Genomic DNA, 17684 nt, shown 5'->3' with positions numbered 1-17684 from the left:
AAGATTATCCCAGTCGCACTCCCCTAAGGTAACCTTGCTAATAGTTTTTTCCAGAAATTTTCATGACATATAACCGTTATATCGGATTTTATGCTTACAGATGCATCGAACTATATTTACTGTATGTGTTGGGAACTGTGCTTTTCTTTTTTCACTTATATTCTTTTATATATACAACAGATGTGTCATGCTACGTATTGAGAACTTACTTTTTTCTCCTTGTAATTTAAGGCCTGCTTCGTATTTCACTGCTGTGTATACTCTTTTGTGCACATTTAAATTGTTTCTGTTTTTTACTATTAGTAACAAGGCTATAGTAAACCTTGTACATATATGTCTGTATACATACATATCTACTTACATACATATGTGTCTGTGTGAATATAGCTACAGAATAAGTTCCTCGCAGTAGAATAGCAAGGTCAAAGATACATGGATATTACCAAATTGCCTTTAAAAAGAGGTGGACAGGATGCCTGGGTGGCTCAGTCAGTTAAGCATCTGACTTTTGATTTCAGCTCAGGTCATGATGTCAAGGTCCTGAGGTGGAGCCCCAAGTCAAGCTCTGTGCTTGACCTGGAGCCTGCTTCAGATTCTCTCTCTCTCTCTCCCTCTGCCACTACCTCTTCAGCACCACCACTACCTCTTCCCTCCCCAGCTTGTACACTGTAAGGAGTTGAGGGTTGATTCTCTCTTTTCTTCCTAATACCTTTAGATGGCCGGGACAGAAGTTCCAACCCATCCCTGGAAAGTACAAGTAGTGAGCTGAGCACAAGCACTTCAGGTATGAGGCTCCCAAACATTAGCCAACTTCAAGCAGCTTTTCCCTGATAGAGAGTTGCCCTACATCACAGTATAAAATCCTGGACTTAGCAGTTTATGCCTATATTCAAGAAGGTTGGTTCTAAGAGATATAAACTTCCAGTTATAAATAAGTCCTGGGGCTATAATACACAGTGTGGTAACTACAGTTAACACAACTCTATTGAATATTTGAAAGTGGCTAAGAGAATAGATCTTAAAAATTATCACAAGGAAAAAAAGTTTGTAACTAGGTGTGATGAATGATGGATGTTAACTAAACTTAATGGGTTGACCATTTCATAATATATACATAAATCATTTTGTTGTTCACCTAAAACTATTATAATGTTATATGTCAATTATATCTCAATTTGGAAAAAAAAAAAAAAAAAGGTTGTTCTGTAGATGGCCAAGCAGATTTCAGCAAGGAAAGGGGGAAGGGGTGTCTCACCATCATGGAGTCACCCATCAGCAGAGAGAAACAGCTGACTAACCCTAAAATGGTACTTAAGTCTTGTATTCAAAGATACTAGCATAGGTTTGCTCTTCAACTGAGGAAGAATTAAGCCCCACTTACAGAACTTAAAGATAAGAGTTTAGTGGGAGGTGCCAACAGTCACGTTTTTCCTCAGTTTCTTTGCTTCCCTGGCCCCCACATTCTTGTGTGCCAACAGAGGGAAGTCTGAACGCTGTGTCTGGAAGGAATGAGCTGGATGGCCGGTTGCAGCCCCAGTCGCAAAGTTCATTCATCCCCATGATGTTCTCCCCACCCGAGTCACTGCTGGCATCCTGCATCCTCCGGGGGAACTTTGCCGAAGCCCACCAGGTAAGGGGAGCACCTGTGTAGCGGGTGTTAGCCGCCCAGGCCATATCTTGTTCTAGGAAGGAAAACACAGCCCATGGCTGTCCAGGCCCCACTGGGCCTCAAGTAAAGCTAGATGCATGTGCAACCAGAGCCTCAGGAGCACCTGACGGACCAAATCCAACAGGAGCAACGGGGGAGTTTCCATGTTCAAGGCCCAGTCCTTAGCACTGTGGATTTCAAGATTAATCCTGGAGATTTAAGCTATTGAATCGTTTCTTAACAGAAACAGTGTTTCAACAAGATAAAATATTTAGCCACAATTTTATCACTTCAAAATAGTGAAATATTTTTGTGTCTTTCCTTACACTCCTTCTGGGAACACATAGGTGATTTTATATAGTTAAAAATAATGATGCGGGCGCCTGGGTGGCTCAGTGGGTTGAGCCGCTGCCTTCGGCTCAGGTCATGATCTCAGGGTCCTGGGATCGAGTCCCGCATCGGGCTCCCTGCTCAGCAGGGAGCCTGCTTCCTTCTCTCTCTCTCTGCCTGCCTCTCAGTGTACTTGTGGTTTCTCTCTGTCAGATAAATAAATAAAATCTTTAAAAAAAAAAAAAATAATAATAATGCAATTTTTTTAAAAGATTTTATTTATTTATTTGAAAAGAAAGACACAGCAAGAGAGGGAACACCAGCAGGGGCAGAGGCAGAGAAAGAAGCAGGCTTTCCATTGAGCAGGGAAGCCGATACAGGACTGGATCCCAGGACCCTGGTATCATAACCTGAGCCAAAGGCAGATACTTAACAACTGAGCCACCAAGGCTCAGATGCAGACAATTTTTAATAATAACTAAAATGCTAATTCTATATAAGTATAGGAGACTACCAAACTAGAATATAAGTATAGGAGACTACCAAACTAGAACATTCTCCAGAATAGATCACATCCTCGGTCCTAAATCAGGACTCAACCGGTATCAAAAGATTGGGATCATTCCCTGCATATTTTCAGACCACAATGCTCTAAAGCTAGAACTCAACCACAAAAGGAAGTTTGGAAAGAACCCAAATACATGGAGACTAAACAGTATCCTTCTAAAGAATGAATGGGTCAACCGGGAAATTAAAGAAGAATTGAAAAAAATCATGGAAACAAATGATAATGAAAACACAACGGTTCAAAATCTGTGGGACACAACAAAGGCAGTCCTGAGAGGAAAATATATAGCGGTACAAGCCTTTCTCAAGAAACAAGAAAGGTCTCAGGTACACAACCTAACCCTACACCTAAAGGAGCTGGAGAAAGAACAAGAAAGAAACCCTAAGCCCAGCAGGAGAAGAGAAATCATAAAGATCAGAGCAGAAATCAATGAAATAGAAACCAAAAAAACAATAGAACAAATCAACGAAACTAGGAGCTGGTTCTTTGAAAGAATTAATAAAATTGATAAACCCCTGGCCCGACTTATCAAAAAGAAAAGAGAAAGGACCCAAATAAATAAAATCATGAATGAAAGAGGAGAGATCACAACTAACACCAAAGAAATACAAACTATTATAAGAACATACTATGAGCAACTCTACGGCAATAAATTTGACAATCTGGAAGAAATGGATGCATTCCTAGAAACATATAAACTACCACAACTGAACCAGGAAGAAATAGAAAGCCTGAACAGACCCATAACCAGTAAGGAGATTGAAACAGTCATTAAAAATCTCCAAACAAACAAAAGCCCAGGGCCAGACGGCTTTCCGGGGGAATTCTACCAAACATTTAAAGAAGAACTAATTCCTATTCTCCTGAAACTGTTCCAAAAAATAGAAATGGAAGGAAAACCTCCAAACTCATTTTATGAGGCCAGCATCACCTTGATCCCAAAACCAGACAAGGATCCCACCAAAAAAGAGAGCTATAGACCGATATCCTTGATGAACACAGATGCGAAAATACTCAACAAAAAATACTAGCCAATAGGATTCAACAGTACATTAAAAAGATTATTCACCACGACCAAGTGGGATTTATTCCAGGGCTGCAAGGTTGGTTCAACATCCGCAAATCAGTCAATGTGATACAACACATCAATAAAAGAAAGAACAAGAACCATATGATACTCTCAATAGATGCTGAAAAAGCATTTGACAAAGTACAACATCCCTTCCTGATCAAAAACTCTTCAAAGTGTAGGGATAGAGGGCACATACCTCAATATCATCAAAGCCATCTATGAAAAACCCACCGCAAATATCATTCTCAATGGAGAAAAACTGAAAGCTTTTCCGCTAAGGTCAGGAACACGGCAGGGATGTCCATTATCACCACTGCTATTCAACATTGTACTAGAGGTCCTAGCCTCAGCAATCAGACAACAAAAGGAAATTAAAGGCATCCAAATCGGCAAAGAAGAAGTCAAATTATCACTCTTCGCAGATGATATGATACTATATGTGGAAAACCCAAAAAGAATGCACTCCAAAACTGCTAGAACTTATACAGGAATTCAGTAAAGTGTCAGGATATAAAATCAATGCACAGAAATCAGTTGCATTTCTCTACACCAACAGCAAGACAGAAGAAAGAGATATTAAGGAGTCAATCCCATTTACAATTGCATCCAAAACCATAAGATACCTAGGAATAAACCTAACCAAAGAGACACAGAATCTATACTCAGAAAACTATAAAGTACTCATGAAAGAAATTGAGGAAGACACAAAGAAATGGAAAAATGTTCCATGCTCCTGGATTGGAAGAATAAATATTGTGAAAATGTCTATGCTACCTAAAGCAATCTACACATTTAATGCAATTCCTATCAAAGTACCATCCATCTTTTTCAAAGAAATGGAACAAATAATTCTAAAATTTATATGGAACCAGAAAAGACCTCGAATAGCCAAAGGGATATTGAAAAAGAAAGCCAACGTTGGTGGCATCACAATTCCGGACTTCAAGCTCTATTACAAAGCTGTCATCATCAAGACAGCATGGTACTGGCACAAAAACAGACACATAGATCAATGGAACAGAATAGAGAGCCCAGAAATAGACCCTCAAATCTATGGTCAACTAATCTTCGACAAAGCAGGAAAGAATGTCCAATGGAAAAAAGACAGCCTTTTCAATAAATGGTGCTGGGAAAATTGGACAGCCACATGCAGAAAAATGAAATTGGACCATTTCCTTACACCACACACAAAAATAGACTCAAAATGGATGAAGGACCTCAATGTACGAAAGGAATCCATCAAAATCCTTGAGAACACGGGCAGCAACCTCTTCGACCTCTGCCGCAGCAACATCCTCCTAGGAACAACGCAAAAGGCAAGGGAAGCAAGGGAAAAAATGAACTACTGGGATTTCATCAAGATCAAAAGCTTTTGCACAGCAAAGGAAACAGTTAACAAAATCAAAAGACAACTGACAGAATGGGAGAAGATATTTGCAAACGACATATCAGATAAAGGACTAGTGTCCAGAATCTATAAAGAACTTAGCAAACTCAACACCCAAAGAACAAATAATCCAATCAAGAAATGGGCAGAAGACATGAACAGACATTTCTGCAAAGAAGACATCCAGATGGCCAACAGACACATGAAAAAGTGCTCCATATCACTCGGCATCAGGGAAATACAAATCAAAACCACAATGAGATATCACCTCACACCAGTCAGAATGGCTAAAATCAACAAGTCAGGAAATGACAGATGCTGGCGAGGATGCGGAGAAAGGGGAACCCTCCTACACTGTTGGTGGGAATGCAAGCTGGTGCAGCCACTCTGGAAAACAGCATGGAGGTTCCTCAAAATGTTGAAAATAGAACTGCCCTATGACCCAGCAATTGCACTATTGGGTATTTACCCTAAAGATACAAATGTAGTGATCCAAAGGGGCACATGCACCCGAATGTTTATAGCAGCAATGTCCACAATAGCCAAACTATGGAAAGAACCTAGATGTCCATCAACAGATGAATGGATCAAGAAGATGTGGTATATATACACAATGGAATACTATGCAGCCATCAAAAGAAATGAAATCTTGCCATTTGCAACAACATGGATGGAACTAGAGCGTATCATGCTTAGCGAAATAAGTCAAGCAGAGAAAGACAACTATCATATGATCTCCCTGATATGAGGAAGTGGTGATGCAACATGGAGGCTTAAGTGGGTAGAAGAATAAATGAAACAAGATGGGATTGGGAGGGAGACAAACCATAAGTGACTCTTAATCTCACAAAACAAACTGAGGGTTGCCGGGGGGAGGGGGTTTGGGAGAAGGGGGTGGGATTATGGACATTGGGGAGGGTATGTGATTTGGTGAGTGCTGTGAAGTGTGTAAACCTGGTGATTCACAGACCTGTACCCCTGGGGATAAAAATATATGTTTATAAAAATAAAAAAATTAAAAAAAAAAAAAAAAAAAAAAAAAAATAATAATAATGCAATTTTTTTAAAAGATTTTATTTATTTATTTGAAAAGAAAGACACAGCAAGAGAGGGAACACCAGCAGGGGCAGAGGCAGAGAAAGAAGCAGGCTTTCCATTGAGCAGGGAAGCCGATACAGGACTGGATCCCAGGACCCTGGTATCATAACCTGAGCCAAAGGCAGATACTTAACAACTGAGCCACCAAGGCTCAGATGCAGACAATTTTTAATAATAACTAAAATGCTAATTCTATATAAGTATAGGAGACTACCAAACTAGAATATTCATCATGTTCTATAGGAAAAAGCACAAGGAATAAAAGTCAGAAAGACTCTTACACTCTCAGAAATTGCATATCCTTATTTGAAAATTGGAGTTAAGTGTAATATCTGCTTGTCCTCATGGAAATGTTAAGAGGTTTATGTACAAGCTGTAGGAGAAACAAGAATCCTCTACTAAAAATTGCTTAAATTTAATGGCATAAAAACCTACTCTTCTGGTTTTTAAAATTCTCTTGATATTTTTATTACACTTGTGCTGATCCCTTAACAAATAGGTCAGAATTTTTCTTTAATTCGCGTTCAGTTGTTGAGAAATAAATGGAGAAATCTAGGTGGTAGAAGAATCTTTGTTCAACTTCCTCTAATCATTTTAGATCCCAGACTTAAATGATAATAATTCTGAACCTCTGTGGGAGAACAGGACCCTTGCCAACCTTTTTACACCCAAATTCTGAGAGGAATTCAGCTGGGACCCTCCTCCCCCACAACCTTACCCCCTCCAAGGCTTTATTCCTAAAAGTCCTCGCCTCCTCTTCCTTTCCTGGGACCTTGATCCTTTTTTTTTTTTTTTTAAATAAAAATCCCTGTTTTCTTAACCTGGTTATATAATAAGTCATGCATTAACAAGTATTAACCCTGTTATCCAGAACAACCGATATTAAAGGTAAAGTATATTTCTGCCAATGCTTTTCCAAGTTATGAATGACTTTTATATAACCAAAATTATGTTGAATCTATAACTTTATTTAGGACCTTTTTTGCATTTGCCTTGTCATTGGGTTTAGTGACCTCACAGTAGTCTGATCAAGTAGGTGCATTTGACCATTTCCCTGCTAGTCAACATTCAGTTCTTTTCAACCTTGTAGATTATCACCTTCAAGCATTAAGTCTTTTGAATTATTTCCTTAAGAGAGTTTCTCATAAAAATTACTAAGTCAAAGAATAAAAGCATTTTTTAAGCTTTGTAGATTGTCAAATTGCTTTTCAAAAAAAGATTGTAACAGTTCATCCTACCAGCACTCCATGATGGTTTATTTTTACTTTGTCATTGTGATAGATGCAGAATGGTATTAATGTTAACTTAAATTTCCTGGATTACTAGTAAGGGAAAACATTTTTCATCTATGTATTAGTCATATGTAATTAGTCATATGCATTTTTTCTTGGAAACTATTCACGTCTTTTGCCTATTTTCTGTGGGGGCCATAGAGGCTTTCTTGCCAAGTTTTATGAATAATTTCTGTATTTGATCTATTCTTCTAATATTAGGTACTCTCACAAGCCTCCAAAGCGTATGTCTCAGAGCCATACTCTAATGCTAGGCAAGATCTCCTATCTCTAGATTCCCTAACTCAGCGGACCCAACACAACCCCCACTCGTCCTCTTCCTGTGACAGGTGGTGTTCATGTTCAACCTGAAGTCCTCACCCAGCTCAGGGGAGTTGATGTTCATGGAGCGCTACCAGGAGGTGATCCAGGAGCTGTCCCGGGTAGAGCACAAGATTGAAAACCAGAATTCCGATGGTGGTAGCAGCACCATTCGAAGAACAGGCAGCGGCCGCTCCACACTACAGGCCATTGGCAATGCTGCAGCAGCAGGTGCAGGGGAGGTTGGGGGGTGAAGGAACAGCCATGCAAATCATGGGTTCCTCATGGGGGTAGGCATAGCACCTGAAAAATAGCAATGCTGACACACACAGAGTCCATTTCTAGGTGTGGCCCAACTTCCCTGAGACCCTGGTGGTCCCATCCCTGCCACTTGAGCTGCTCCATTCAGCTTGTCCTGTGGGGTTTAAACTGGAGGGTGTGAATGCTGTTTCCCCCATCTGTTCTGATGGCCACTGGCTTGGGCCTTGGGAAATGGTTGGGAGTTTATTTCCTTCCTATGTAGCTATTCCAGGATAAAACATATCACTTCACTTTTCTTCAAAGTGAAGTTGTGTATAACATTGATGGTGTAGGATTCACAGGCGTTAGTGCCCAACGTGGATGGCACTGCAAAAGCCCATCCTTTCATGATTTCTTGAAAGTGGAATCCTGCCCCACATTTCCACATCTCTTAGTCATCCAGGCTCCACACATCAACTACCATCACAGATTGCTCCTTCTGCGTTCTCCCAGAAATTCACCATACCTCTTCTGCATATCTTTTTTATTCGTAATATAAATGCGTTCTTAACAGTAAGTCCCATTTTTCTACCTGTTTTTTTTTAGCAATGTGTTTTAGAGATTGTTTCTGATTAGCACACACAAATACACCTCATTCTTTCTCAGCCTACCTTTAGATCCCATTAGGAAGAAGCCCCCAGTCATCTTGACCACTTTGAGTTTCTCTGGGTCTGCCTTTTCATAACGTTGTTTTGAGGCCATAAGAGCAGGCTGTAATGATGGTGCTAATACATACAGAAGATAATCTTGTGTGGAAGGATCTCAAACTTTTTTTTTTTTTTTTAGGTAACTAGTTTTCAGAATGAAAGTAGTGAGAATCATGTTAACCTCTTGCTTTTTATTCCACCTCTGGGTGTCCAGGGATGGTATTTTACTCCATCTCTGATGTGACTGACAAGTTACTCAGCACGTCTGGAGAACCCATCCCCATGCTCCAGGAGGACTTCTGGATAAGCAATTCCCTGGTGGAGCCCACTGCTCCCCTGAGAGAAGTTCTGGAAGACCTCAGTCCCCCTGCCATGGCTGCATTTGATCTTGCTTGCTCTCAGTGCCAGCTCTGGAAAACCTGTAAGCAGCTCTTGGAAACAGCTGAACGACGTCTGAACATTAGCCTTGAGAGCCGGGGTGAGTGTGCTTCTTCAGCTTTATTCCTAATTCTCCAATGAGGGGATGGGTTTCTGAGATGCATAAGAAGAAAATACTGACTGGAGACAGGGAGAAGGAGTATTAGTTAACTTCCTCATGTCTAGTCTGGTGGTTTAAATATAGTCTGAGACACTTATCTTTTTAATAGACTTGGCAATCTGCACTCATTTAGGGAAATTATAGGTAAATTCAAAGACGAAATACATATTCAAAAATTGTATAAATGGTGGAGCGCCTGGGTAGCCCAGTGGGTTGGGCCTCTGCCTTTGGCTCAGATCGTGATCTCGGGGTCCTGGGATCGAGCCCCACATCGGGCTCTCTGCTCAGCGGGGAGTCTGCTTCTCCCTCCCTCTCGGTCTACTTGTGATCTCTCTCTCTCTGTTAAATAAATAAATAAAATCTTTTTTTAGAAATTGTATAAATGGATGGGGCGCCTGGGTGGCTCAGTGGGTTAGGCCGCTGCCTTTGGCTCGGGTCATGATCTCAGGGTCCTGGAATCGAGTCCCACATCGGGCTCTCTCCTCGGCAGGGAGCCTGCTTCCTCCTCTCTCTCTCTCTCTGCCTGCCTCTCTGCCTACTTGTGATCTCTCTCTCTGTCAAATAAATAAATAAATCTTTAAAAAAAAAAAGAAAAAGAAAAAGAAATTGTATAAATGGAAATTGTGCCTTTAGACTGCCAGAATGAATGCCAGAATGAACCCCATGTAACCTAAAACCCAGAACAGTCTTGAATTTGTAAATGCGGCATAAGGGAATTGTTCATGGATCACAGCTAGAGGGAGGATTATATCTTGAGGTTAATAATGTCCCAGAATGTATATATGGAATTCTTGGAGGAATCTAGTATATGAAGGTAGAAGAATATGAAGAAAGGATTAGGCAAAGTTCCATTCTACGCATCCTTGATACACTCACCAAACATTGGAAACAGCACCCCTGTATCAGTAATATGAAGAGAAGAACGGTGAATAGGTCATGACAGGATAGCCAGTCCTAGGCTCAGTGATTCATTAGAAGTTATAGAACTCAGCATATAGTCATACTCATGGCTGAAATTTATTTCAGCAAAAAGATATGCAGCAAAATCAGCAAAGGGAAAAGGCTCATGGGATAAAGTCTGAAGGAAACCAGGCACAGCTTGCTAGAGTCTTCTCCCTGTGGAGTCACACAGGCTGAGCTTAATTCCTCCAACGGTAGTTGTGACAAGTGTGTACGAGGGTGCTCATTAGAGACTCAACGCCCAAGGCTTTTATGGGGCGCCATCTCTGCCCCACATGTACCAAAATTCTAGACTCTCAAAAGGAAAGCAGATGTTCTTTGGCTCATTTTATAGCCATGTCAGAAACCATTTACCAGTCAATATTTGCAGCTGCCAACCAACAGCAAGTTTGCAAGCAAGACTTTCAAAGGATAGTGATCATAGGCCTGCTGTGGTACCTCTTTTCTGCACACCCCTGCAAATCACTTCTGAGCTGTTGGTTAAAATGTCCTTTAATGTTCACATCATCTTTCTAAGAAAGTCTGCTGTGGCATGTGCAATGCTGTTTTTATCACACAATTTCCCTCCCTCTCTCCTAGTACTCCTACTTGAAAATGAAAGGAGGTATTACTCAGAATGTTAATAGCTGAGATAGTTTCATGTCAATCAGTTAGGAATTAATTTAGTACCTACTATATTTCCAGATTATCTGAAGTGTAGAGGGTACAAGAGAGATATAAGGAATAATCTTTATCCATAGAGTTGTTCAGTCTAGTCAGGGTGTCAAGATGCCACTTTAAGCAAAGAGAGAAGACAGATATGATCCCAGCTCCGGTTCTCAGCTGAAGGCATGACCAAGGCAAATTCACAAGAAGTGATTGGCCTGGGACAGCAGTTCCAATGGAGTGCCTTAGGTGCTGGGTCTGCTGCTGTTGACAGTGGAGGCATCATGCTGAAGGTCACTCTGGAACCTCAGGCATGGAATAAGCCAGGTAAACTGGTTTTCACCCAGAACGACAGAGCATATATTTCCTCCCTAACCCTGGAGAAGATAAAATTTTGTAAGTAAATACAGGACTGAGTATCAATCTTTGAAAGTGCCTGATTTTGTCCTGCATTCCCTCTTCCTTCGATCCGTTTCTAGGTCGACGGCTAGACCACGTGGTTCTCAATGCTGATGGCATTCGAGGTTTTCCAGTTGTTCTTCAGCAAATCAGTAAGATCCTCAATTACCCACTTACATCAACCGGACAAACTAAACCGGGTGAGCTGCATTTCTCCCTTTTTCTCTTGATTCCTAGGTGTGGAACATTAGGTCTGCATCAGAGTTCACTCTTCTCATTTGCTTCCCACAGAGAGCATAGAAGAAAAAGGAGCGGGCCCTCCGCGGTGCAGCGTGGCTGAGCTGCTTCAGCTGTGCTGGCCCAGCCTCACCGAGGACTGTGTGGCCAGCCGTGCCACCCTCTCGCAGCAGCTGGATCAGGTCCTCCAGTCCCTGAGAGAGGCACTACAGCTGCCAGGTATGGGCCCAACTGCGTGGCAGCAGATGAGGGCTGACTAAGGGAGAGGAAAGAGCCAGGAGTGAAGGAGCACTTTAGAGCAGAGTCTGAGCACTCCAGGACTGGGCTCTTGCGGCCCCCTCGTTCGTCAGAGCGAGCCTCTGACATGTTAACTCCACCTGATTCTCCCCTACTCCAGTGTTAACTCCACCTGATTCTCCCCTACTCCAGTGAAGGGATGCTTCATGCTCCATTAGCTAATACATTTTCCTGACTTTTAATGAGGAATACACCCAGAAGGTACTTAGTAAATAATGATCAACCTTCGCTAAAAGATGACCATGTTCTCCACAGAGCCATTCCACCCCAAAGACACTGGGGTGAAAACAGGACTCTCCACCCCGATTTTTCTATACTCAAAGGTTTCCTGGCTAAGAATCACTCGTACAGGCAACCAGTATAGGATTTTATAGCTACCTTGTAAGTGTAGCACTTAAGCTAACGAAGGCCCTGTTGATCAGTGCCAGAAGCAGAGACTAATGCTTCCACCCCTTCTCCTGTCATAACTCCTTCCAGAGCCCAGGAGTACTCCACTGTCCTCGCTGGTGGAGCAGGCAGCCCAGAAAGCTCCAGAGGCTGAGGCCCACCCTGTGCACATCCAGACTCAGCTCCTCCAGAAGAACTTGGACAAGCACACCCCAGCAGGCAGTAGGCAGACCAACTACATGGGCACCTTTTTCAGTTACTGCAGCACCATGGCTGCAGTTCTCCTTCGGAGCTTGAGCTCTGAGCCTGGTGAGTCGCAAGGAAGAGGAGATGAAGTCATGACTGGCCCAATGTTTAGAGCAGGGAAGAGGAAGGGTGCACAACAAAAGAGGTTCTGGGTACTGGGGCGCCTGTGTGACTCGGTTGGTTGGGTGTCCGGCTCTTGGTTTCGGCTCAGGTCACGATCTGAGCATTGTGAGTTCGAGCCCCACACTGGGCTTCACGCTGGGCTTCACACTGGGCTTCACACTGGGCATGGATCCTGCCGAGATTCTCTCTCTCCCTCTGCTCACCCCTGACCCTTCTCTTAAAAAAAGAGAGAGAGAGAGAGAGGTTGTGGGTACAGCAGTAGCCACGAACACTAGATTTATAGAGTCCACTCTTACTTATCTGTGTGTTTTAGTTATCCTTGTCTCCCCACTGCCCAGTACAACTGTATAGCACATGGGAGTACTCAGTAAATTCTGATTGCATTAATGACAAAAAATACCTCTCTCAGACCGTCATGGATTTCAGGACCCGGAGAGGATCAAGCTGTAATTCGAGGGCCAGGTTCTTATCTCAGTCCACAGAGCAAGTGTTGCCTGTACTTTAGTCATGGTAAAGAGAGCAGGATGAGCTATTTGTGGCTAGACCTACCCACTGAAGTCTGTGCTGTGGTTGGAAGTCTTTAGAGCATAATAAGTTGTAAACTTGCAATCAGGGTCCTCTCAAGAATACCCTTTACATAGAAAATATCAACAGAAGGGCTCTCAATGTACTCTTTTTTTTTTCCTAAGGTTTTTTTGTTTGTTTGTTTTAATTTGAGAGAGAGCAGAGTGAGAGAGAGAGCATGAGCAGGGATGGCAGGGAGAGGGAGAAGGAAGCTCCCCGCCTAGTCTCAGGGCTCCATTCCAGGACCCTGAGATCATGACCTGAGCCAAGGCACACATTTAACCAACTGAGCCACTCAGGTACCCCTCAGTGTAGTCTTCATTTTGACGTTACCCTTTTTTTATTAATTCTGGGGAACAGGGCTCTGAGCTGTTCTGGTCAGTGGTAAAAACAAAAGTCACTTTATCTTTGCAGATCACGTGGAGGTCAAGGTGGGAAATCCATTTGTTCTTCTGCAACAGAGCTCTTCCCAACTTGTGTCACACCTCCTACTTGAGCGACAAGTTCCACCAGACAGGTAGGAACTACTCTGTGGGACTTAAGCACGGATGGGCCTTCTTAAAACTGTTTTCGTTTCATTAAGGAATGCCAGGGCTAAGTGGGGTTGTGCTTGAGTTCAGTACAGAGAGTATGGATTTCTTTCAGACTTTTCCCTTAATTTTTGTTTACTCTTGTTACATTAAAATTCAATTTCAATCTGCCTCATTTCTTTCTGTTTCACCACCTCTACCAACATTTGTATTACAAGCATAAAATTTAAGGGATGAATCTTCACTTAGGAATAAGGAAAAATCCAAAAATTGGATAACTCATTAGTTGGCACACTATAGAAAAACAAGCCTTCTCAAAGACTGCTGGTGAGGTATAAATTGGTACAACCACTGTGGGAAGACAGATTGTCCATATTTATTTAAAAAAACAAATTTGTATACCCTTTGATTTAGCAATCCATATGGGGGAATGTACCCTGTGGCTTTCCTGACCCGTGAAAAAATTATATATATACAAAGTCATTTTGTTCTAGTCTTATATGTAATAGAAGCAGGTAAGCAATATCCACTGTTCAGTAATAGAAGACTAATTAAATTATGGCTCAACACATAATGGAGTACTATGTAGATATAAACATGAATGAGGGGGTCTCTCTGTAGAGGGATGTGGACAGATCTCCCAGATAGAATACCAAGTGAGAAATCGAGAGCAGAGCAGGGTGTCTGATAGGCTGCCATTCGTGTGGGGAGAAAAGAGAGAGAGTTAAGAGTAACAATTAAAGAGTCTACATTTACATTTGATTGTATAAACAAATGAATTCCGAGCTTGGGTAATAAGCCTGTGCGCTCAGGTTTTGTGCCTCCTCTGCTTCTCTCCCTGCAGGCTAGCAGCCCTTCTGGCCCGAGAGGGGCTCAGCCTGAGTGTGCCGAAAGTCATCGTGAACTGCTGCTGTGAGCCTCTTGCCCTTTGCTCTTCCCGGCAAAACCAGCAGACATCATCCCTTCTGACGCACCTGGGCGTCCTGGTCCGGCTCCATACCTCCCAGTGCCTGGAAGACCTCCCACTTTCTACACTGGGCTCACCGAAGCCAACTGGGAATTCCACAGTGGAGAGAAAGCCCCGCTCCTCCCCAAGGGAGTCATCACTCCCAGCCCTTACGTCCTCTGCCTTGGCCTTCCTTAAGTCCCGTTCAAAGCTGCTAGCCCTAGTGGCCTGTCTGGGGGCTTCCCAGGGGCCAAAGCTCACCAAGCCCAGCTTGTCGTGGAAGGAGTTTCGTGGCCGCAGGGAGGTGCCTCTGAGTGCAGAGCAGGTAGCTCAGGAGTGTGAGCGCCTCCTAGAACAGTTCCCTGTGCTCAGGGCCTCCCTCCTGGCTGCCTGGGAGCCACTACGACGGTCCACCGAGCAAGGGCAGAGCCTGGCAGCGAGTCTCTGTGGCCGGGCCAGTCTCTCTACTGTCCTCCTGGGCCTACACTCTCCCACTGCCCTACAAGTGCTCACAGAGGCCTTCGAGGAAGCCCTGGTAGCCAGAGATTGGACCCGAGCCCTTCAGCTCACAGAAGCATATGGGCGAGACGTGGACGACTTGAGCAACATAAAAGATGCAGTTCTGAGCTGTGCCGCGGCATGTGGTGAGCAGAAGGCTGTGCCTCCCCCTTCCTTGGTGCTAATAATGTTGAGCTTTCAATGAGTGTGTCATTGCATTTGATCCCAATAACTCTAGAGAAAGCTACCACCGTAATCTTATCATATTAAAAGGAAACTGAGGCTCAGAGAATAGGAAACTTGCCCAGGATAGTAAGTGCTGGAGCAGAGCTTAGAACCCCACTCCATCTAACTTTATTTATTTGTTTGTTTGAGAGAGCACACACATGCGAGAGAGAGAGCAGGGGTAGTGGGGAGGGGCAGAGGCAGAGGGAGAGGGAGAAACAGACTCCTGTCAAAGCGGGGAGCCCGATGTGGGACTCAATCCTGAGCAAAAGGCAGCTGTTTAACTGACTGAGCCATCCAGGCACCCTCCATCTAACTTCAGGACAGGCACTCATAGCCAGTATCCTCAACACTGCATACCAGAATCATTGGAAAATTCTTTTAAAGTACAGATATCTGAGCCTAACCCCCAGAAGCCCAAGCTGGAATTCAGGCGAATGTTGACTTTAAAACAGGAGCCACCTGGGTGGCTCAGTGGGTTAAGCCACTGCCTTCGGCTCAGGTCATGATCTCAGGGTCCTGGGGTCGAGTCCCGCATCGGGCTCTCTGCTCAGCAGGGAGCCTGCTTCCCCTCTCTCTCTCTGTCTGCCTCTCTGTCTACTTGTGATTTCTCTCTATCAAATAAATAAAATCTTTAAAAAAAATAAAAAATAAAAAAATAAAACAGGAGCCAACAAACTCTTTCTAAAGGGCTTTGGAGATGATACAATCTCGGTTGCAACTACTCAACTCTGCCATTAGAACATGAAAGCAGCCAGAGATAATAAATAAACAAATGAGTGTGGATGTATTCTAACACAACTTTATACATAAAAACAGACTGGGGGCTCCTGGTTGGCTCCCTCAGTGGAGCATGCAACTCTTGACCTCGGGGTTGTGAGTTTAAACCCCATGTTGGGTATAGAGATTACTTAAAAATAAAATCTTAAAAAAAAAGAGAGAGAGAGAGAGAGACTGTGGGCCTGTTTGACTACCCCTATTTTAAAAGCTCCCAATGAGACATCTCTTTCTGCTGCCAGGCCCTGTCCCCATGCTTTAATAAAACCACCTTTTTGCACTGAAAAAAATAAATGAAAGCTCCCTAAGAGCTTTTAAGGGAGTTGAGAGCAATGACCAGTAACACTCCACTGAGCGGGGACAAGAGTTGGACATGCCATAGGAAATGGCTTCTCAGGCAGGGGCTTAACTGCCCTGCAGAAAGGAGAAAATCCCTCCAGGAGAAGATGGAGAAATCCAGTGACTGGCTGTGCAGTCTTAACTGTTTTGAGTCAGATCTGTGAAATGGGTGTAGGAGAGAAAGATCTACTGAGTAATTATGACAGAGGGCATGGAGGGGGTCATACTGGTTTACCTGAAATAACTTTGAAGAGTTCTGTATGACACAGGGCAGAAACTGCAGGGAACACCCAAAGTTCTACCTACAGTCTGAGTCTGACCCAATGCTATCACAAAACGTGGAGAGCTTCATCTGTTCTTCTGTCTCTTCTTCCTTCATTCCTTTCTTCTCCCTTTCTTCCTTTTTCTTCCTCTCCTGTCTCCTTTTCTCTCTCTTTTCAGAAAGTCTCATGACTGTGATTAAGTTTGCAAAAAGAGAAACATGAGGGCATATAACATTTCTCCTTTTCATATAATGGCTCTAAGTATAAAAATGAATTAAGGTCAGAAGGATCTTAAGGATCCAAGCTCCTGTTTTATGAAATTGAACAAAGCCCTTCTCTTAAGGAGTAGCCTGGACTTTTGAGCTCTTCTTGTGCCAAGCTTGCTACCTCTGGACATCTTTTTGTCTTGTAGACAAAGAAGGTTGGCAGTTCCTGTTCCCTGTGAAGGACGCATCTCTGCGAAGTCGGTTAACCCTACAGCTTGTGGACAGGTGGCCCCTGGAGTGGTGCTTGGAGATCTTGGCATACTGCATCTCGGATACAACTGTCCAAGACGGACTGAAGTGTGAGCTACAGAGAAAGCTGGCAGAGCTGCGGGTGTATCAGAAGGTATGGTTTCCAGCATCAAGAAGAAGGAAATAGGCTTCCCACCATATTACCAACTCCAGCCTCTTCTCATGTGATGCTGGACTTTAAGAAACAGATGATCTGGGCCTGGCTTTTGTCCTGCATCTGGCTTCTGTTCTTGGGTGAACAATGAAAAGAGACCTTACCTCTATTTCCTGTTATTTTCCTTTTGTAATTTTAAATATGTGTGCATCAAACAAGGATAGTAGTAACAGTCCGCAAAGCCTGTTTCACATGTGTACTTGAGTTTTGTGCATGTTTTATGTCTGTTACGTGTTCCTTGTTTTTCAAGAGTTCTTACAGATCTTAATCTTTTTTTTTTTTTTTTTTTTTAAGATTTATTTATTTGACAGAGAGAAATCACAAGTAGACAGGCAGCCAGAGAGAGAGAGAGAGGGAAGCAGGCTCCCCGCCGAGCAGAGAGCCCGATGCGGGACTCGA

At 43.1% G+C, this 17684-nt stretch overlaps 1 protein-coding gene across 2 annotated transcripts in view; it reads left to right on the top strand.

Moving 5' to 3' along the window:
* ZFYVE26 (zinc finger FYVE-type containing 26) overlaps window positions 1–17684 on the top strand; it is a 66535-nt gene that overhangs the window by 19025 nt on the left and 29826 nt on the right. For both annotated transcript variants that reach the window (XM_004738998.3, XM_045070880.1), the window contains exons 13-22: window positions 716–784; window positions 1479–1630; window positions 7725–7926; window positions 8857–9120; window positions 11265–11384; window positions 11476–11640; window positions 12196–12414; window positions 13453–13555; window positions 14413–15158; window positions 17029–17225. In XM_004738998.3, coding sequence (XP_004739055.2) covers window positions 716–784; window positions 1479–1630; window positions 7725–7926; window positions 8857–9120; window positions 11265–11384; window positions 11476–11640; window positions 12196–12414; window positions 13453–13555; window positions 14413–15158; window positions 17029–17225 — 2237 coding nt within the window. The remainder of the gene's footprint in view (window positions 1–715; window positions 785–1478; window positions 1631–7724; window positions 7927–8856; window positions 9121–11264; window positions 11385–11475; window positions 11641–12195; window positions 12415–13452; window positions 13556–14412; window positions 15159–17028; window positions 17226–17684) is intronic.

This window comes from Mustela putorius, unplaced genomic scaffold (assembly GCF_011764305.1).
Source record: "Mustela putorius furo isolate JIRA1106 unplaced genomic scaffold, ASM1176430v1.1 tig00000129_pilon_pilon_pilon, whole genome shotgun sequence".
NCBI lineage: Eukaryota > Metazoa > Chordata > Mammalia > Carnivora > Mustelidae > Mustela > Mustela putorius.
Note: the sequence above shows the minus strand (reverse complement) of the source record. Positions and strands in the feature narration are given on the sequence as shown.